The sequence below is a fragment of the Rhinatrema bivittatum genome, chromosome 17 (assembly GCF_901001135.1).
Source record: "Rhinatrema bivittatum chromosome 17, aRhiBiv1.1, whole genome shotgun sequence".
Lineage (NCBI taxonomy): Eukaryota > Metazoa > Chordata > Amphibia > Gymnophiona > Rhinatrematidae > Rhinatrema > Rhinatrema bivittatum.
Window position 1 is genome coordinate 31,918,121 of NC_042631.1, and position 22,570 is coordinate 31,940,690.

General features: G+C 43.0%; 1 protein-coding gene across 1 annotated transcript in view; it reads right to left on the reverse strand.

The window, feature by feature from the left end:
• The window catches only part of DDB1 (damage specific DNA binding protein 1), a 54,366-nt gene that overhangs the window by 15,273 nt on the left and 16,523 nt on the right, over positions 1-22,570 (reverse strand). The window contains exons 5-10 of the mRNA XM_029583186.1: positions 21,722-21,836; positions 21,150-21,247; positions 20,783-20,941; positions 20,175-20,258; positions 19,788-19,904; positions 7,010-7,112 (exon numbers count right to left, since the gene is read on the reverse strand). Coding sequence (XP_029439046.1) covers positions 7,010-7,112; positions 19,788-19,904; positions 20,175-20,258; positions 20,783-20,941; positions 21,150-21,247; positions 21,722-21,836 — 676 coding nt within the window. The remainder of the gene's footprint in view (positions 1-7,009; positions 7,113-19,787; positions 19,905-20,174; positions 20,259-20,782; positions 20,942-21,149; positions 21,248-21,721; positions 21,837-22,570) is intronic.

Consider the following 22,570-nt stretch of genomic DNA (forward strand, 5'->3'; position numbering starts at 1 on the left):
TTAGATCTAATTCTCAGTGGAGCACAGGATTTGGTGAGAGGTAACGGTGGTGGGGCCGCTTGGCAATAGTAATCATAATATGATCAAATTGGAATTAATGACTGGAAGGGGGACAGTAAGTAAAATCCACGGCTGTATCGCTAAACTTTCAAAAGGGAAATTTTGATAAAATGAGAAAAATAGTTTAAAAAAAACGTGAAAGGTGCAGCTACAAACATAAAAAGTGTGCAACAGGCATGGACATTGTTAAAAAATACCATCCTAGAAGCACAGTCCATATGTATTCCTTGCATTAAGAAAGATGGAAGGAAGGTCAAACGATTGCCAGCATGGCTAAAAAGTGAGGTGCAATAGGCTATTTTATCCAAAAGATCTTCAGTCAAAAATTGGAAGAAGGATCCAACAGAAGAAAATAGGATATTTATTTATTTATTTATTATTTTTATATACCGACATTCAATCTCAATTGAGATATCACACCGGTTTACATTCAGGTACTGTAGGTATTTTTCTATCTCCAGAGGGCTTACAATCTAAGTTTTTGTCCCTGAGGAGGGTAAAGTGACTTGCCCAAGGTCACAAGGAGCGACTGCTGGACTCGATCCCTGGTCTCCTGGTTCATAGTCCACTGCTCTAACCACTAGGCTATTCCTCCTCCCTTATTTGGATTTTCAGAAGGCGTTTGACAAAGTTCCTCATGAGAGGCTTCTAGGAAAAGTAATGCATAAGTGTTGGCAAGTTAAACGTAAGACATTGATAAGATGTGCTAAGAGAGAATTTGAAAAAAAGTTGGCCGTAGAGGCAAAAACTCACAGTAAAAACTTTAAATATATCCGAAGCAGAAAGCCTGTGAGGGAGTCAGTTGGACCGTTAGATGATCGAGGGGTTAAAGGGGCACTTAGAGAAGATAAGGCCATCGTGGAAAGATTACATGATTTCTTTGCTTCGGTGTTTACTGAAGAGGATGTTGGGGAGGTACCCGAACTGGAGAAGGTTTTCATGGGTAATGATTCAGATGGACTGAATCAAATCATGGTGAACCTAGAAGATGTGGTAGGCCTGATTGACAAACTGAAGAGTAGTAAATCACCTGGATCGGATGGGTATACGCCACAGAGTTCTGAAGGAACTAAAATGTGAAGTTTCAGACCTATTAGCAAAAATTTGTAACCTATCATTAAAATCATCCATTGTACCTGAAGACTGGAGGGTGGCTAATGTAACCCCAATATTTAAAAAGGGCTCCAGGGGCGATCCGGGAAACTACAGACCAGTTAGCCTGACTTCAGTGCCAGGAAAAATAGTGGAAAGTGATCTAAATATCAAAATCACAGAACATATAGAAAGACATGGTTTAATGGAACAAAGTCAGCATGGCTTTACCCAGGGCAAGTCTTGCCTCACAAATCTGCTTCACGTTTTTGAAGGGGTTAATAAACATGTGGATAAAGGTGAACCAGTACATGTAGTGTATTTGGATTTTCAGAAGGCGTTTGACAAAGTTCCTCATGAGAGGCTTCTAGGAAAAGTAAAAAGTCATGGGATAGGTGGCAATGTCCTTTCGTGGATTACAAACTGGCTGAAAGGAAACAAAGAGTAGGATTAAATGGACAATTTTCTCAGTGGAAGGGAGTGGACGGTGGAGTGCCTCAGGGATCTATATTGGGACCCGTACTTTTCAAAACATTTATAAATTTTCTAGAAAGAAATACGATGAGTGAGGTAATCAAATTTGCAGATGATACAAAATTATTCAGAGTAGTTAAATCACAAGCAGATTGTGATAAATTGCAGGAAGACCTTGTGAGAATGGAAAATTGGGCATCCAAATGGCAGATGACATTTAATGTGGGTAAGTGCAAGGTGATGCATATAGGGAAAAATAACCCATGCTATAGTTACACAATGTTAGGTTCCATATTAGGAGCTACCACCAAAGAGATCTAGGCATCATAGTGGCTAAGACATTGAAATCGTTGGATCGATGTGCTGTGGCAGTCAAAAAAACAAACAGAATGTTGGGAATTATTAGAAAGGGAATGGTGAATAAAATGGAAAATGTCATAATACCTCTGTATCGCTGCATCTTAAGACCGCACCTTGTATACTGTGTACAATTCTGGTCGCCGCATCTCAAAAAAGATATAGTTGCGATGGAGAAGGTAGAGAGAAGGGCGACCAAAATGATAAAGGGGATGGAACAGCTTCCCTATGAGGAAAGACTAAAGAGGTTAGGGCTTTTCAGCTTGGAGAAAAGACGGCTGAGGGGGGATATGATAGAGGTGTTTAAAATCATGAGAGGTCTAGAACGGGTAGATGTGAATCGGTTATTTACTCTTTCATATGACAGAAAGACTAGGGGGCACTCCATGAAGTTAGCATGTGGCACATTTAAAACTAATCAGAGAAAGTTCTTTTTCACTCAACGCACAATTAAACTCTGGAATTTGTTGCCAGGGGATGTGGTTAGTGCAGTTAGTGTAGCTGGGATTAAAAAAGGATTGGATAAGTTCTTGGAGAAGTCCATTACCTGCTATTAATTAAGTTGACTTAGAAAATAGCCACTGCTATTGCTAGCATCAGTAACATGGGATAGACTTAGTTTTTGGGTACTTGCCAGGTTCTTATGGCCTGGATTGGCCACTGTTGGAAACAGGATGCTGGGCTTGATGGACTCTTGGTCTGACCCAGTATAGCATGTTCTTATGTTCTTAATTAAAGGCATTGTTTACAACATAAGCAATTTTTTGAAACTATGAAGTACCACCAATGAATTATATACTTTTCCAACCACAATCACATATTGTTCCTCTGAGTCTGTTATAGTTTTTTCATGTATCAATATTGCAAGCCCATTTCTTTTCCGAGATCCTGAGGGGAAAAAACTTGGGACACCCATTTCCACCTCGATTTCTTGTTCTCAATATCATTTGTGTGTGTTTCTTGAATAAATGCTTTGTACATCTTTACAGGTCGATACAGTAAGGCCGCGGTAGAAACAGTGCGGCAGTGTCAGGCGCACCCTTCCTCCCCGCACGCACAGTTCTCTTCACTAAGTCCCCGATACTCTCTTCTAATCGCATGCAAATGCATGCCGCGGCTGTGAAGCGATAGGGAAGGGTTATGCCCGCGCAACCCATTTTACTGTATAGGCGCTTAATACAGCGCCTATACAGTAACCTGGGTGCGCTGGTACCTGTCATTTCAAATGGCATTTGGAATGACAGGCACCAGGAAGTGTAAAAAAACACGAAAAGTCTTTTTTGCTTCGTCGCTGTGTCTCTCCTCCTCCCGGAGCAGGGCGCGAAAGCAGCCTTGCTCCGGGAGGAGGTGAGGCACAGCGGCGAAGACAGACGGGAGAGGAGAAAAAGCAGAGCCGAGCCGAGCAAAGCGAAAGCGTGCGAGCAAAGCGAAAGCGTGCAGCAAGCCGGCGAAATAGACCTGCGAGCAGAGGCAATAGCAGCGGTTCGGTAAGCCTGGCACCCTCCTTGATGTAGTACGTCCCGGATGCCCCCCCCTCCCCAGCGCGCCCGCCACTACCCCTTTCATCAGCTGCATCCACTGCGACCCGGCAGTCCCATGAGGCCTACAAAAAAAAAAAAAATCCCTGGCTCCCGCGCCCCCGCACTGGCCCGCCGACTCTACCCCTCCTCCCGATCGGGCGGGTAGGTGGCGGCGAAAACCAAAGCAATTTTTTTTTTTTCAAAAAGCGACATCACACAATGCATAAAATAATTTCTCCAGCCTTAAAAGCGACTTACTTTTGGGATCTGTCAAGTAAGTCGCAAAAGTAACTTACTTTTCTGAAGCCATCACGATCGTAGCTCAAGACGAAGATGGCCGCCTGCACGGGGGAAAGCGTGCAATTGGCCGCTGAAGACGTGACGTCACATCTCGTGACGCCAAACGTCGTGACGTCACGTCTTCAGCTGCCAATTGCACGCTTTCCCCGTGCAGGCGGCCATCTTCGTCTTCGTCCGGAGGAGCTAAGATCGTGTTCCTGATGGCTTCAGAAAAGTAAGTTACTTTTGCGACTTACTTTTGGGATTTTGACAGATCCCAAAAGTAAGTCGCTTTTGGAAAAAAACAAAATTGTCGCTTTAAGGCTGGAGAAATTATTTTATGCATTGTGTGATGTCGCTTTTTGAAAAAAAAAAAATTGCTTTGGTTTTCGCCGCCGCCTACCCGCCCGATCGGGAGGAGGGGGGTAGAGTCAGCGGGCCAGTGCGGGGGCGCGGGAGCCGGGGATTTTTTTTTTTTTTTGTAGGCCTCACGGGACTGCCGGGTCGCAGTGGTAGCATGGCGCTGTGAGGGGGGCGAAAGGGTATATACCCATGAACGGATTTGAGTGGGAGCGCTCTGTGAAGCGGGACATGCCCGTGAGGGGCATAATGGGTGGATGCAGCTGATGAAAGGGGTAGTGGCGGGCGCGCTGGGGAGGGGGGGGCATCCGGGACGTACTACATCAAGGAGGGTGCCAGGCTTATTGTTTTTGAGTATCTTAAGCGGTGTCGATGGATTTGTTACTAGACTCACAGTCCTAACTCCTTCTAGGGGGAGGCGGTAAAGTAGCACGTTAAGGCCGCGGCAAAACAGCGGGTTACTGAGGAGATAGTATCCGCGCCCGTTACAGTATCGGAGGGGAATAGCTAATTCCTTCATTATACAGCTTTTTCGTTCATTTACATGCTGGGTGCGGAAAGGGTTATGTGTTTATTTTAGGAAGCGCTAAGGACGCGTGAAACTGGAGACTGTATCGCTGGATCGCCTTACTCATCTGTATTGTGCGCTCCCAGCACGTTACAGACGGGCAATCTTTGACCGGACGATACTATATCGAGCTGTTAGTTTTTCTAACTTACCTAAAATGTTTTGTCTCTTAACAGGTGTATTAAGGCCAGCTACATTCCAGATGATATAATTAAGGTGGGTCACAGAAATCTAAACAGAAGGGTAACTCCAGCTGGCAAAAGACAAACGAAAGCGTTGGCCACTTCCCAGCTCTTACAGTGGCCACCCAAGAGGAGAAAATTATCCAAAAAGATAGCATACGAGAACTGTCACTAACCTAGCACTGTGCTTCCAGTCATCCCAACCCAAACATTCCCCACTATACCTTCCTCTCCCCCCCTCAACTTTTCCCTTCCCCACTCACTGAACATCCTGAACACAATACAAATAAAACATAATAAAATCCCAACTCAGGCCTAATCAGGAACTAAGCATTTGGGTGCCACCCCCACACTAAGCCCAGCAACATACTACTGCACATGCACTACTGCAAGTCATCATATGCACCCGTCACATGCACTACTGCAAGTCATCACATGCACCTGCCAATGAACAATAAACTTAAGCAGGACAGGCCCTTATCTTTAAATGAAAATTTTCAATTGATCTGAAAAAAGCCACAAAACATTTATATATGACTAGCTCTCTCCATCTAACAGAGAAAGAAATCTGTAGCATTAGCCACAGAGCTAAAGAAATTGACCTTTATGCCATATCTTCAATTCTGCTGAATATTGCCAGCTGAATTTTATTTTCCTATTAAACAAGGTTGAGCATACCGCTGAAAATTCCCTCCGCTGCATAGAAACCTTGGTAGAAAAATCTTGAAATAAGATTTTTTTTGTCTTCATAATCAAGTCACTTATGATATGTTTGGAACAATACAGCATTGTGAGCATAGTTCATCAGCCTTGCTATCATGACTTAGGGCCTGCTTTCACTTTGCGCCTTCATCCCTAGCCGGACTCGCTCAAAGATCAATTAACTCTGCAGCTCTGCTAAATTTAACTGCAGCGACAGCCAGGTCTCCAGCACCTGCAACAATGCTCCATCGGAGATTGATTCGGTGAGGCCCACAAGATGACTATTATTTCATCTGGACCTGTTTTCCAGGTCCTCATCTTCCATTGTCATGTGTTTCTCCATGGCCTGTATGGCTCTCACATCATCCTCTGTGGTTGAGATGTGTTGTTTCTACCACCACAACTTGCTTCCCAATGTCTTCAACTGCAACAGTCAGAACTACAAGTTTATTGTTATTGTGAATTTTCTTCAAATCGTACTTTTGCACAGCAGTGACAGACAGTTACCTTGCAGATTAATGCCTCATTATCGCCGGCAGGAGAATCACCTCATGTCCGCCATTGCTTTTCTTTATCCCTTTTGCCAATCCACGTGGTCCTTCACAAGCCCAGCTGCTCCCAAGAAAGAGGCACTGCCATTTATCAACCACAAGGTAATTTTTGCCAAAATGCAGAGGTAAGAGGCTCTTCAAAAGAGTTCTTTGCATGGGTGAAACCCGGACCTGAGCTATCGCACAACCTGCTCAGCTCATTGCCCATATGACCTCCTTGCTTTATGCTAGTTAAACTAGAACAACTATTTCAAGCATTTTGGTGGCCTGATCACGAAAATAATAGTCTGGGGCCTCAATCCCTTGCTAAACTTGATGTAACTTTATATTCCTTGCTAAAACTGGAGCTTTTCCTTTGCCTAGTTGTCCTTACCGATATCACCTGAGAAGTGAGTGTACCTCCTCTGACCTGGGCCAAGCTCTTTCTACAATTCACCTGGTAGTACTGTACGATCACTAGTGACACTGCACAGGCAAGGGAGATCATCATCAAGAATGTATTTTCATTTCTGTTTATAAGTCCTGGCACAAACAAAAACTGTGAAGTGCTGCAGATAGTGCTGAGCTGATATGTGCAATACTGAAAGGTTGATACATTGAGCACTAAGGAGTCATGTTGCTGCACAAAAACACTATAAGCAATGATACTACAGCTAATCTGAAAGGAAATCAGCTGGGCTAACAAAGTCTGGTTTTACAAACTAATAACTGGATGAGCCAGGAAAGTTTACTAGGTGACACCTATATCTTGCCATGCCTTCTGACCTCAGCACCCAGTGCAATATTTCTGTGACAATTTCAGACCCCACCACATTAATATAACAGCTGAACATTACTTCCTGGATAGATCCCATTGTTCTGTACCTTTAATCCCTGGCAGATCAATACTGGCATGTTCATGGATCCCGATGCCATTCCGAATGATCCTCAGAGAGCCCTCCTTATACGCACCCGAACAAGTGACCAGCTGAGGAAAGAGTACATGGTACAATTAAACTTACCTGCTAACTTTCTTTCCTTGGGTCCTGACAGACCAATCATAGCAATGGAATTTACCCTTCCTATCACAGCAGGTGGAGGCAGAGTGTGAGATGCTCTCCTCTAACATCCCTCCCTATATAGGCTGACCCAGCAGGGAAGGATTCAGCTGCGTACGCTAGTCGTTTTTCTTCTCCATAGCTCCTACTTCCTCCTGAGTATCTTTTTTTTTTTTTTTTTTAAAGTCAAAAAAACACTTAATTTACTCCTATTACAACTTGGCTTGCTTGAAGGTTTGCTTTTTCCTTCCCCAGGGCCTATCTCTGCCCTGATACACACCTCCATTTTTTTTTTTTTTTTTTTAACAATCCGCCAAAACACAAAAAATCCCACTTCGTCCCAACTATAGCCTCCATTTTGAGAACATCTCATCTCCCCTAGTTTACTTACTCATTTTGGGACAGGATCTAGACTGGTCTGTCAGGACTCAGGGAAAGAAAATTAGCAGGTAAGCCCTAATTGTACCTTCCTCTTCATCCTGCCATACCAGTCATACCAATGGGATGTACCAGAGCTGTACCTACCCTGGGTGGGAGATGCCTACAGCTGCCTCCAGGACCCTTGTGAAAACTTTGTTTCTTTTCTCTCAGGGAGATACAACTTATAATGATTTTGAATACGTGCACTGTCGACCATGAGGCCGCTCTGCAAATATCCACCAAGGCTATTGCCTTGTACTTTGCTCAAGTTGCCGCCTCGCTCTTGTGGAGTGTGCTCTTAAGCCTTCTGGCATGGGTTTCTCTCTTATTACATATGCTGCTATTGTCTCTTTTATCCATCTCACAATTGATGCTATGGATGCTGCTTCACCCTTCCTTTCTTCTGCAAATAGGATAAACAGCCTATCAGACCTCCCAAATTCATTCATCACCTCTAAGTACCTTAGAAATGCCCTGCATATGTCCAAAGACCTCAAGTCCCTTCATTTCCATATGCATTCTGACTTCCTAAATCCTGGTAAAGATACTGCCGGTGAAACTCGAAACAGAAAAAAAAAATGATATCAAACAACCCTATCTCAAACCTTGATCCAAAATAACACAGAAAAAGAGATAAAAATTAGTAATAGCGCAGCAAGTAAACCCACCAAATAAATAACATCTTAAAATCATCAGCGATATTTAACAGGTATCAGCAAGCCAGATGTGGGGTCTCACAATTGCTCACCAAAGGTCTTATTTATTCATCCACAAAGAGCAAAATATTTTTTATAGTTTTGTTTTTTTTATCTACCCATAAAAGTTAATGTCATAGCAGTCTATGAAATTAAAGCTCAACTCTCTAAATATTGCAAGATGATAAAGTGTCCCAATAAGATGTCCCGACATTAGCTAATATTTCATCCAAAGACTGCTTCAGGGGACAAAAAGGAAACTGACATAAAAATATCCACACTTATCTGCTGGTGTTGAAACTCAGACCCACTAAAGGTCATATTACCGCCATCAGAACTTTCAGCAAAAACTAAGGTACCAGTCTGATTGTCATCTTTTATTTAGACTCCTAAGTATACATCACTTCTCGAAGATTCTCCATATTTTGCTATATGCAAGGTAGGTGGTTTTCATCGGCATGACTATTACCTGACTTGAATATCCTTTCCTTTTGAACCTATTCCTTTCAATAGTCAGGCCATAATGGAAAACCTCTCTGGGTTCTCAATGTTTATTGGCCCTTGCTTTAAGTGAGCCTTCAGTCCCTTGAACCTGATGGGTTTTGCTACCTTCAGGTTAACCAAATCTGCATACCATGACCATCTTGGCCAGTCTGGAGCAATTAGAGTCACCAGCCCTGGGCGCTGTGCTATCTTTCTGATCACCTATCCTATCACTAGCCAAGGTGAAAACACATATAGCAGTATGTCTGTGGGCTACGGTTGGATAGCAAATCTATCTCCATTCCTTCCTTCGACAAAATATTGCCTTGTCTTGGTATTCCTTCATATAGCCATTAGATTTCACTGAGGTATCACCCATGCCAATACCACCTTGCTGAAGGCCTCTTCCACCAGCTCTCATTCTCCTTGGTCTAGAGTCTGGTGGCTGAGAAAAATCGTCCTGTATATTGTCCTCTCCTGTTATGTGGACTGCGGCAATGTCTGCCATTATCAGGGACACTTCCTCTGCTAATTATACACTCCCTGTCTATGTTTGCTACTATTGTGGCTTTGTTTGAGGATATCTTGACTCCCTTGCCCCTTAGCTGGGGTAGAAACCTCTTCAAAGCCAGCCTGATTGCTCTGATCTCTAGTAGGTTCATCGAACATGCTCCTTCTTGTTGTGACCAGGTCATTTGCATTACCTGACCTTGGCAGTGTGCTCCACCCCCGACAACATGCATCAGTTGTCACAATTATCCATTGTGGGGGTTCTAGGCTGACCGCTCTGGTTAGGTTAATCTTGGATAACCGCCAAAGTAGGCTCCTCCTGCATTGCATCGCATCATCAACTGGACCGCTGAATTCCTGAGTCTGAAGGAGCTACCTGCTTAGCAGCGCCACCTGCAACGGTCTCGTATGGGCTCTTGCTCACAGTACCACTTTGATTGCTGCTGCCATTGATCTTAATCCCTGCAAATATGTCCATGTGCATGGGTATGAAGTGCTCAAAAAAAGCCCTTATTTGGCAGAGAAGCTTGGCTACTCTTTCCTCTGTCAAATACACTCTTCCTCTACTTGCATTGAACTATGTTCCAAGATAAACCAACGTCTGAGCAGGGTGAACATGACTGTTTGATCTGTTTACTACCCAATCCGAGCCCTCTAATACTGGTATCATTCTTCCTGTTTCTTGATAGCCCTCCTTGAATGAATCAGTTCTTATTAGCCAATCGTCCAGATATGGGTGCACCTTGATCCCCTCTTGGCAAAGGAAGGCTGCCACGACCATCATAATCTTGTAAACATCCTTGGTGCTGTTGCCAGCCCAAAAGGATAGGACTATGAATTGATACCTCGAAGCGTAAATAGCATAGAAACTCTTGCCTGACTGGAATATGGAGATATGCCAAGGAGGAAAGGAACTTGCCTTTCCTTACTGTTGCTCTCACCATTGTTAGTGACTCCATCTGAAAGCGAGGGATTTCCTGCAACTGAATTAGTCTGCTTGTGGTTTGCTGAACTGCCTTCTTTCTACTTGCATTGCATGGTGAATATTGGAACTCATCTTTTATTGGGAATTTTATTTGGGGCAATATTCTTTCTGAATGATGTCTAGGATCCAATGGTCCCCTTTAATACAGGCCCACTACTAGTAATAAACTTGCAATCTGCCCCCAGCTGAAGGCAGTGTGGAGGAAAACTGACAACCATCATTGTGGTCCTTTCCCACTGGGGGGACTCCTGATGCTTCCTTCTCTTGGGATCCATCTGCCCTTGTCGTGTTGGCCTTAATGGACATGAGCTCTGACCTTTGCCTGCCTTCTGCTGCCTATAATCCTTCAGCCAGTGTCACCCATGTTCCTCACCAGGTGATCCTTCTAGGCCCATCCTCTGGCAATCTGAGATTTTGCTCCTCCTAGGTCCTTCACTAACCTATCCTGCTCTTCCTCTGAACAGCCTCTCTTTGAATGGGAGCTTCCCCAGCTTGGATTTGGAGGCTGAGTCAGCTGCCCATTTCTTTAGCCATAATAGGCATATGCCATGATCTCTGTTACCACCTGTTTAGCTGACATTCTTATGAGATCATACATGGTATCTGCTACAAAGGCTGCCGCTGACTCCATTAATACCGTCTCCGAGCTGTCCCTCGGAAACCTTGCACCCTCAGGGTCCTTCAGGATCTACTGAGCCCATATAATCATGACCCTAGCCATATACCGCTTTCAGATGTGAGCATGGATTGGCTACTGCCGAATTAGCAGTATCCACTTTCAGTAGTTGTAACATAACAAAAGAACATGCCATACTGGGTCAGACCAAGAGTCCATCAAGCCCAGCATCCCGTTTCCAACAGTGGCCAACCCAGGCCACAAGAACCCGGCAAGCACCCAAAAACCAAGTCTATTCCATGTCACTGTTGCCAGCAACAGCAGTGGCTATTTTCCAAGTCAACTTAATTAATAGCAGGTAATGGACTTCTCCTCCAAGAATTTATCCAATCCTTTTTTAATCCCAGCTACACTAACTGCACTAACCACATCCTTTGGCAACAAATTCCAGAGTTTAATTGTGGGTTGAGTGAAAAAGAACTTTCTCCGATTAGTTTTAAATGTGCCACATGCTAACTTCATGGAATGCCCCCTAGTCCTTCTATTATCCAAAAGAGTAAATAACCGATTCACATTTACCCGTTCTAGACCTCTGTCCCTACACTGCTGCTGCACCAATACATCTTCTGCATTGTTCTTCTACTCTTTAGCCTTGACTTTGGTACCTCCCACTCTGTCAACATATCCTGGAGTGCCGAATAGATTAGGAAGGTCTTGGCTGTCTTAATTCCCATTAGAATGGGATTTCCCTTTAGCTTATGCTCCTTAGACTGTTTCTCATTCAAACTTAATACATATGAAAACTTGGCTATCAGATTACCTAGTTCATCTGGTCTGAACAACCATACAGCTGAATCTTCTGTCTGCGTTCTAGAAACTCCTTCTCCATACAAACCCTGCTGGGAGGACTCTCCTTCCTCCTCTAAGGGATCCTATCACTGCTTTTCCCCTCCAATCCTCCAAGAAGAGGCCCTAGGTTTTATTCTGACAGTCTCCTCTACTGGGCTTATCCCCCGAGAGTGCTTGTTCCGCATTTGGTGGTATGTCTTCTGCATCGCCAAAATAAATTCTGAGAACTCCATTTCCTCCTCCTGCGGGGATAGAGGCCATTGTTTTGCATTAATGGGCCTTGTCCCTGATTCCGATGTGGCCAACAAATGCCTAGAACACCCCTCCCTCATTGCAGCTGACGAATGCCTAGAGCACCCCTCCCCCCGTATCTCCTGGCTCAAAAATTGCTGAAAATATCACCGCAGATGAAGAGTGCTATTTAGGCATGCTGTCCCTGGCCACGCCCGGATGGGGTTCCTTTTCTGCCCTATTACAATGCTTGCAAAAGGAACCTACGACACTTGGGACGCGTTGGCTTCCACATTTAGAACACCTTCTACCTCTGTCCATACCATCTGCTAGCTTCTGTGGCAATTTGGACTGGGTGCGCAGTCAGGCCTAGCTCCTTGACCCATTGCGCCTTCTGTTCCTTTGTTTTTGGGTTGTTTTTTTTGAAGAGGTTAATTCCCTCTTAGCTTGTTGGGAAGACCCAAGAACTTCTGGTTGCCTTGGGGAAGGGAAAGATCAGCCCTAGAGAAGACTGTTATCCTGGCAGGGATCCCCCAAATCCAGCCCTGGCTACTCAAATGGAGAGCAACCTTAAGAATGGCCGTTACCCTGGAGCCACTCCTCCCCTCCACACCTGCTGGACCAGCTGTACTCCCCCACCTGGAGGCAGAAACTACTGGACTCCATCCCTGCTGAACCAGCCTATATAGGGAGGGACATCAGAGGAGAGTCTCACACTCTGCCTCCACCTGCTGGTAGGAGGAGCAAATCCCATTGAAATGACTGGTCTGGCAAGACAAAAATGAAGTATGAGTTATTGTATCCTGAAATGGGAATTTTAATGTTACTGCAAAGCAAGGCGAGCATATCAAGAAATCACTTCCTCTAAAACAAATTCTATGAATTGCACCAAATCTGAAATACCTCCTTTAAATATTTTTTGTAACAAAGAATTATGTAACATTTCCATTTCAAAGACAACCAAAAGTATAAAATAACTGGGTATTTACTTTGAATATGTGGCAAAGTGGGGATTTCAGTTGTTAATGTCATTTTTCTGCCCTGTGAAAACTTCTTTCCCTTTAAAGACTATTTTCTAATGATAAGTTAAGCAGATGGGAGCATAATAGTACAGTGTTTACAACTCAGTTCTAGGGATACACCTAGCCAGTCAGGATTTCAGGATACCCACAATGAACATATCTCCTTTGTATGCAAGTCTATTTTGTGTATATTTATTGTGAATATCCTGAAAACATGGCTGGCTTAGATGTGTCCCGGGTTGAAAATCCCTGTTCTACAACACTAGCAGTTGGAACAGACAGGGTTAATCCTCGAGGCAGAACAACTGTTGATATCACAGTCTGAGGCTGATATAATAAGGTGCGCTGATCTTAGTGCTGGCTTTAACCCACATTTCAGCATACATTTTTCTGCAGTAATTCAACTCTGTTATTTAATAGAAACTTGCAGCACACTGGAAGATGAGATCTGGAGCCGGAACTTGAATACGTATGGAATAGGTAACAGGAGGCCTGGAGCAGAAACTTGCAGTTGAATAGGCAGCTTAGAGAAGAAACTTGTAGCAAAAACTAGTGACAAGAAGTCAAAGCAGGGAAGCTTGACAACAAGAAATTGGCAGCAGTAGGTTCAGAAGCAAGCGGGCTGGGTAGTCTTCTGATTGCTAGAAACTTACTTTTAACTGAGCACCAGTGAACCTCAGGGGTGTGGCCATAAGGGCTCTTCGATGCAGGCTTTTCCTCATCTGTTCTGACTGAGCTCTATGCCTCTAGTTGATCGAATACTTAGAGCATCCAGCTCTGCATCTCGATCTGGCCTTAATTCAAATCCTTCTTGGTGTCTCACCCTGACATTACCCCTTCCCTTTCCTCCCTCCCCCCTGCCCAGGGAAAACCTCTAGGCACCTGGGGCCCATTTTGAGAGGGTTCTGCCTGTAAAATGCAGAGCTTTACCACAACACTGATGTTCTCCACAGGTTCCCAGGAGCATTATTCTGAACCACAACACTCCCAGCCTATTAGATATATTAGAGTCTGGTTCTTCTGGAATCTAAGAAAGCCTAAAACCAAGTACTCCTCATGCCCCAGATTTTGATTTATTTATTTCAAACCTCTTATATTCTGTTCTCAGCAGAGTACAGACTTAATAACAATATAAAGATGTAATACAAACTGATAAGTACATGGGAAAACACAATCAACCAACAGATACACAGTAAACAAACCAAGGGCCTCATTTACTAAAGGTTTTCCTCCATTCTGTGTCTATGGGGAAAAAAATTAATGAACCAGGCCCTAAAACAGAAAAATAAACTATCTACAAGACATCTCACATACTGTAAATCCAACAGCTTTCTTTTTTTAATGCAGCTAAAATTACATTCCAATTGCAATTTTCTCATTTGCAGATGGTCACCTTTCCAGTTTCTGAACATGCAAGTTACCCTAAGAACAATTACACTCTTCTGAAAATCTGCTAAATTTCCCTGAACTAGAATTGGGGGCTAGGGGTAGAGGTGCCTGGGATCAGTCTGGAAAAAGATTATCCAGGTGAATGGTTTCCACAAGGGCATGTGAAACACTGTGTACATCTAGAAAGATTGGGACGCTCCAGTTCAAATAAGCTCCGGTTCCTACTATGAAGGCATATTTGTAATTTGATCCTAAGAAGCTGCTTCTTCTTTCAGCTTCTTTTATTTTTGGAGAAAAACAGAGATGGGGTCGGCTTGGTTTGAGTATTAGTTTTCAACATACCACAATATGAGCGAGCCTCACTTGTAGGCAGGGTATGTTGTGAATGATCTCAATCTCACAGATGTATTACTAATGGTTAATCTTAATATCTGCATTGTACCCGTCAAGACAAAACAGCTTAAGCTAGCTTCAAACCAATGAACTACTGGCGAGAGGGACAGGACTCTTCCCTGTGAGCCACCAAGTGGCTCAGATATTATTGAAGCAATCAAATAGAAAGGGCTTTCCTGAGGTCAAGCCCCTGTAGTTCCACATTGGTCCACAGGAATTTTTATGAGAAATTACTATTTACCTGATAACCTTCTTTTCTTTAGGTTAGACAGATAAATCCAGAACCAGTGGGTTATGCACCTCTACCAGCAGATGGAGACAGAGCAAAGCTGACATCACAGTATATATGCCCTGCAATGACATCAGCCCACCAGTATTCTCTGCAAAAGCCAACTGTGCATAAACTAACAAAACTTGATTAACACCAGATAACCATTCCAGTACTCAGGCAACAGGAGACTATTGAGCTCAGACAAATATTGTATTGATACTAGTCTTGGGATTGGAATAGCTCTTATCAGTAACTCTTGGATCACATAGCCAATCAGGAGGACCATAGCACAATTATTCGGCAGCCAAGGGTGGGAAGCTGGATTCATCTGTCTATGCTAAAGAAAAGGAAATTATCAGGCAAGTAGTAATTTCTCATTTCTTAGTGTCTAGTCAGATGAATCCAGAACCTGTGGGATGTACCCAAGCTACTCCCAAATAAGGCAGGAGGCTGCCTGCGGTCCACTCAAAAAGGCATGTGCACAGGCTGCGTCCTCCTGGACCTGCATATCCAGATGACAAAAGGTTTGTAAGGAGGACCACATCACAGCTCGGCAACCTTTCAGTTGGTCTGGTACCTACCAGCCCACCTGTACATATATTTTCTCTGCCGTCGCTGCATAGAGAGAGAGAGATGCGGAGGAATATCGCCTGTTGCGAAACTTGGATTTTAAGAGACATATTGTGAGGTATCTGAAGGTTTCTAAACATCTCGGGAAGACAGATAACCTGCTTATCCTCCACAGTGGAAATAAATAGGGCGAGCCAGCTTTGCGGGCCTCAGTAGTTTGCTAGATTAAGGAGGTAATCACAGCCAAGTATGTGGATGCTGAGCAACCATTACCTAGTCAGGTTAGGGCTCATTCCAGTAGGGCTCAGGCAGTGTCATGGGTGGAGGTTAGATTATCTTCTTTCGACATTTATTTATTTTTTTATTTATTTAACGGTTTTTATATCCCGATGATTGTTGGGAACATCTCATCGGTTGACACGGAACAAAATGCAGCAACAAGCTTTACAGAAAACATGGAACTGATAAGGGGGGGGGGAGGAGGGGAAGAGGGATGGGGCGAACTAGGGGAATACATTAAACGTTAACAATTACAAAGCATATAGATGAGAATAAAACTATTTACAGGGGGGAGTAAAATAAGATGTGCATAATCGTGGGATAAAGGGAGATTTATTTATTTATTTGTTGATTTTTATACACCTCACAACAATCGTACTCTCTCCTATGAAAAAAGTTCTTAAGAACCAACTACTTGTTCAAATAGTTTTTAAACATGAAAAATAATTGGAGAAAAAGAGGTAAGTTTCATATTCAGGGTGCTCACCTCCGCGGCATAGCGACCTTCTTGTGGTCTAATCATTAACTTGCCTCCTTCCTCCTTTATGTGTTTTTTTATTGGTTCAAAAACAATTTATTTTTTTTTAAATATTTTTCAATATATTAATTTTTCTAAAAATCAAATATTATCTCCACCTTACATATTAGGATCATTAAATCTTTGTACGTGTCCAAAAATTTTTTTGAATACTTCTGTTTAATGTCCCGTTTCTTTATCCCTATGTTCGGGGGGAATTATTTGAATTAATTTTAATAATGTAAACTTCTTCTCGTAGTAAATCTTCTGTATATAGTAACGCCAAACTCTCACACTTTAAATTCGTGGACGCTCGACTCTTGCTCTTTAAATTACCACTACCAACAATGAAACAAAATTATAACTTATCTCCCAGGGAGATTTACTACGAGAAGAAGTTTACATTATTAAAATTAATTCAAATAATTCCCCCCGAACATAGGAATAAAGAAACGGGACATTAAACAGAAGTATTCAAAAATATTTTTGGACACGTACAAAGATTTAATGATCCTAATATGTAAGGTGGAGATAATATTTGATTTTTAGAAAAATTAATATATTGAAAAATATTTAAAAAAAAAAAAAAATTGTTTTTGAAACAATAAAAAACACATAAAGGAGGAAGGAGGCAAGTTAATGATTAGACCACAAGAAGGTCGCTATGCCGCAGAGGTGAGCACCCTGAATATGAAACTTACCTCTTTTTCTCCAATTATTTTTCATGTTTAAAAACTATTTGAACAAGTAGTTAGTTCTTAAGAACTTTTTTCATAGGAGAGAGTACGATTGTTGTGAGATATATTTATAATTCTCATCCTAAGCGGAGAACAAAATAGATTTTTATACACCGACATTCGTCAGAACATCATGCCGGTTTACATTGTAACAAATTAACAAGAGAGTGAAATACAATAAACAGGGATGGGGAAGGGGGAGCAGCAATGAAGGAGGAGAGAGGACAGCAGTAGGAAGGATAGAGAGAGATTTTATAGGAACATTCGAAATTATAAATTAACAATAGACATGGACTGATTCAAATGAAAATCTGAGACCTCTTTTGGCAAAAAGGAAGGAACAGTAAGCACTTGTATCGCCACTGGAGTCACTCGAAGGAACAGCTCCCGGCAAGACAAGGCCTATAACTCGGATATTCTATGCACAGAACTAATCGCCACAAGAAACACTATTTTCAAGGGCAGTAACTGCAAAGAAAGATTATGCATTGGTCAAAACGTAGGGCCTGCTAAGAAATCCAAACCAGATTCAGACTCTACAAAGGCAGCAGTAACCACAAAGGATGAAGATGTTTCACTCCTTTGAAGAAACGGGCCATTCTGGATGAGCTGACAAGGGTCCTCCATTCACAAGACCCCTGAAACAGGCAAGAGCCGCTACCTGTACCTTTTATGAATTAAGGGCCAATCCTTTATTCAAACCATCCTGCAAAAATTCCAAAATGAGCGAGATCTGAACTGAAAAAGGAGGAGCCCCTCGATCTTCACACCAAGCCTCAAACACGCGCCAAACCTGCATATATGCTATGGAGGTGGAGAACTTTCTAGCTCGTAGCAAGGAGGCAATCACTGCAGTTGAATAACCATGCTTCAGCAAGCAAGCCCTCTCAAGGATCTTCGTGAAGAACAGGCCTCTGTCGTAACAGATCACTGTGCGCTGGAAACTGGAGGGGAGAGTCTACCAGGAGCCTGCGCAGATCTGCATACCATGGTCTCCTGGGCCAGCCTGGTGCCACCAGAAGCAACATCCCCCTGTGACTCTCAACCCTCCAAATCATTCTGCCCAACATGGGTCACAGGGGAAAGGCATACAGCAGCTTGTCCTCTGGCCATTCCTGCACGAGAGCATTGATGCCTAAAGAATTTGGATCTCTCCTGCGACTGAAGAACCGAGGAACCTTCGCAATGCGAAAAGTTGCCAGCAAGTCCATAAACAGCAGACCCCAGCGATCCACTATTAGCTGAAACGCCTTGCCTGACAATTCCCATTCTCCTGGGTCCAGACCCTGCCTGCTGAGAAAGTCTGTTCTTACATTGTCTTTTCTTGCAATGTGCAAAGCTGAAATCTCCTGAACATGCACTTCCGCCCATTCCACAAGTTGGTTTATTTTCTGCGATGCTTGCTGGCTCTTGGTTCCTCTCCCTGCTGATTGATGTAGGCTACTGTTGTTGCATTGTCCGACATTATCTAGACTGCTTGACTCTGCAACCTGTTGCCCAATTGCAAGCATGCCAACCGGACCGCCCAGGCTTCCAGCCGATTGATGTTCCAGAGAGACTCTTCTGCACTCCCTCATCCCTGCGCTGTCAACTCCTGACAGTGAGCTCTCTAGCCTTGGAGGCTCACATCTGTCGTGAGTACTAGCCAGGCCGGTGACCTTATGGAAGCCTCCTTCCTTAGATGATTCGCTTTTAGCCACCACTGCAATTGAGTGCAAATCTCCATCGGCGGGGGGAACCAAATCGAATAGTCTTGAGACTGTGGGCTCCAACGAGACAGCAGAGTGCTCTAAAGAGGATGCATATGCGCCTTCGCCCATGGCACCACCTCCAGGGTCGCCGCCATCAATCCAAGTTCCTGCAGATAGGGCCACATACAGAAGCCAATTTTGAAACCAAGGGAGAAAAAAAGTTTTCCCCCTGTAAATTGGCTCTCTGAAATGTTCCCACACTTGGTGCAGGTAAAAGCTTGTGCACTGTGGGGCAACATGCAAACAATTAGCGGCACTGAGAAGAGCCGTGCTCAGAGGCGTTTAGGGCATGGGAGGAAAAAGTACACATGCAAATCTTCAAAGCACATTTTTCTGGCAAATCTAAGCACCTGCTTTTTCTGTAGCTGTAACCATGTCCTGCTTTGCAGTAATTTTCAAAGAGAAAGTATGCATGTACTTTTGCTTTGAGAAGCAGCACAAAACCTGTTGGTAAAATGTACACATGGTCTTTGCCCCAATGTGGACAGTTTGAAAACTGCCTCTGTGATCTTCAGATTGACATCTTCCAAGCAGCTGACATCTACTCAGCAAGCAGTGCTAACATTGTTATACTGTACAATTTGTTAATTAATTACATTTTGGACTTGCTATGTTCATTATTTGCTTTTATCTTTGCAAAACAAAAATAATGTAACTCTAAAACAAACTCTATGGTAACTTCCCATCAGGGGTAACTTATGTGGGAGCATTTATTGCTGTGAAAGACGACACAGAACTCCTAAGATCTCTAGGAGGCACATTCTAAGATGTCCTGTGCTCGTCATTGTCGGCCACTGTTCATTCTTCCCATGGACAGGCTTCCCTGATATTCTCTAAAGAATACCAAGATTCTTAGCTCATGCACCAGATAAGGAAAGTGATATTACCTGGCCTTGTCCTTGTCTCTCCAGATCGACCACACACATGTCCACGATGGGGCCCAGGTTGGTAAAGGTCTCCATGGCAACCACATAAGAGCCCTGCTCATTGCTGTCCACATTCAGCTGTCATGGCACACAAGAAAAGGTCAAGCTGTCATATCTTAGTAGATAAAACCACTACAGAGAAGATTTCTCCCTCTCTACTGGGAGAAAAGAGCATAGGAGACATGTCCCAAAGATGACAAAAAGCAGAAACAGTACTCAAAAGTCCTCTTTAGGTCCAATTTTAGAGGACAGTGGAGAAAATTCTGCCATAGGGAGAGAAAGCACACAGTAGACTGGAGGATGCGAGGACTCAAAGCACGTGAGCACATAACAAGAGTTGTACCTTACCTTCACCAGCTGGGAATCTCCAAGACGAGACCCAACAAAGACCACACCATTATCCAGGTAAGTCAGGCACTCTGCAATGGAGGTCTACAGGGAAGTGACCCAAAATGAAAAGAAAATTTGCACTAGAAAAAAGGCCAGAAGGTAAAACCCTGATCAAAATATGTTAACAAGAGGCACAGGGGAGAGGGAGTGGTCTGCTTCTCCTATCGACACTCCTTGTGACCTTGGACAAGTCACTTAACCTTCGGTTGACTCAGGTGCACCCTTAAGACAGGGTTTAGTACCTGTATATAATTTGATGTACAGTCAGACAGATAACTATCAATTTCTACAACTGGATATAAAATGGCTTCTTGAGCTGCACCACACGGGTGCTTTCACAGCCCCCATCTTTCTGTGGCTGAAGGAGTAAATAGACCCCAATTAAATGCAATATTTCCCATCTATAGACAAGATGGTGGTAGGAACAGATAATTGTATGACCAGACGTATCATCTACCAGCGCATGGAGAAGAATGGGCAGCTCATGAAGCAACATGGTTATTGGGGGGCCAATGCTCAATGGATAACCTAAATCCCCAGAAGGATGGCTGGACAGCAGGCAGTACCTCCCCAAGCAGTTCCACTCTCAAGTCTTTTAGGTTCACAGTCCCATCCATCTGCTCCTCCTTCTCCAGCAGAAGCATGAATAGACGCCCCTCCATGTCTCCTAGAAGGTAGCGAGAACCATTGGGATCTACTCGGTTGTGGCACACAATGGTACTTTGCTTAATTAAAAAAAAAGAACAAGTTTATTTGTAATGCTTAGTGGGATTTAATATTTCCTGGAAGTGACACTAAAATACAACACTCCTCAGTAATCTAAACAAGAAGCCCCAGCCTCTTCCTGTCCCACACTTCTGAGAGATCAGCAATGCTGGTATAGTAATGAGATTCCAGCTGAGACTACGATCCAGGGCACTGTGCATGTCTCACCTTGATAATGGGTGGAGCTATTGCCAGATATTTGTCACCATTGTGATAAGTGATGGACTCTTGACCAATGATGATCGCACCACCAAAGGGCTCAGGAACTGTTAAGGAAGAAAAATTAGTGATTGGCAATACTATTATCCTAAGAGTGAAGTAAGATGCTGAAGCAATAAAGGAGACCAAGGATAGCTGTCATGAAGAGAAATGATATACAAAGAAAAAAAATCATTACCCTAACATTGCAGCTACCAAAAATAAACACACACCTTGAAGATTAAATGCAAAAAACGTGAGAACAGAACAGAGAGGCACAGAAGAGAAGCTTGCTGATCAGAAATGGTACCGAAGAACAGAGAAAGAAAGAAAAAAAACAACTTATGATTTTGAGACAGCCAAGAAGGAAATGAGAAAGGGGGAAAAAGGAATGACAGAACTCAGAAAAAGCACAAACTCCTGATAACTCTATGATTAGTGAATGGATAGAAAGACACTAAAAATAGTGATGAATGGATGAACAAGGAATAAACTGAAGACAAGACAGAATTTGGAATAAAAAATCTGAAAACCTTCCTGACCTGCAATGACCATGGAAGCCTCAGCCTCAACATTCTCCTGTTTCCAGGGGCCTTTGTTAAACTCCTTCTCTCGCAGAGACACTTCATATGTCTTCACATGACGGCCCTGAGGATCCTGGGAGGACAGAAAGCCAGAAACATTATACAAAAATCAATGAAGGAGAAAGCAGTGGGAGTGAAAGCTCTTAAACAGAAAAGGCGGGAAAACTGGAATGAGTAAATGTGAGCAGGAGAGGAGTGTGCACGAGAACGATGCTAAGTAGGGTGAGTCTGTACAGAGGGAGCAGGTGAGTGTGTAGAACTGGGAGAGATCAGAAGTGAGAATGTGTGTGTGCAGGGTAATATCAGAGCCATTATTTCCTTCTTTTTATTTTAGTGTTTCAGAAGCATTAATCCTTATGTATATTTTGAATCATACCTTCCCTAAACTCCTCTTCCCCTGACATTTGCAGTGGCTACAAGTTGCCACCTGATTATTGTTTTGATATGTTTACTTTTTTTGATAAATTACTAATTTTATTTTATTATGATATTTATGTAAATTTTTAACTATTACTTATTTTATGATTTATATTTATGTAAACCGTTTTGACTAAACTTTGTTTGTAAAAGCGGTATAAAAACACTTAAATAAATAAGCAATATTTTTAGAGAAAAAAAAACAGATCTAGAGGACGACCATTATTTTATTCAGTCGCAAATTTTATATGCTGCTTTACTCAAAGCATCCTACAAAGAATGAAGAGTTAAAAAAAAAATCAAATGTGAAAAGAATCAATAACTGAGGGAATTGGTGAGAAACTGGGTATTCGGGTATTGGCATAAACCAGCTGGGAAAGATGAGTTTTT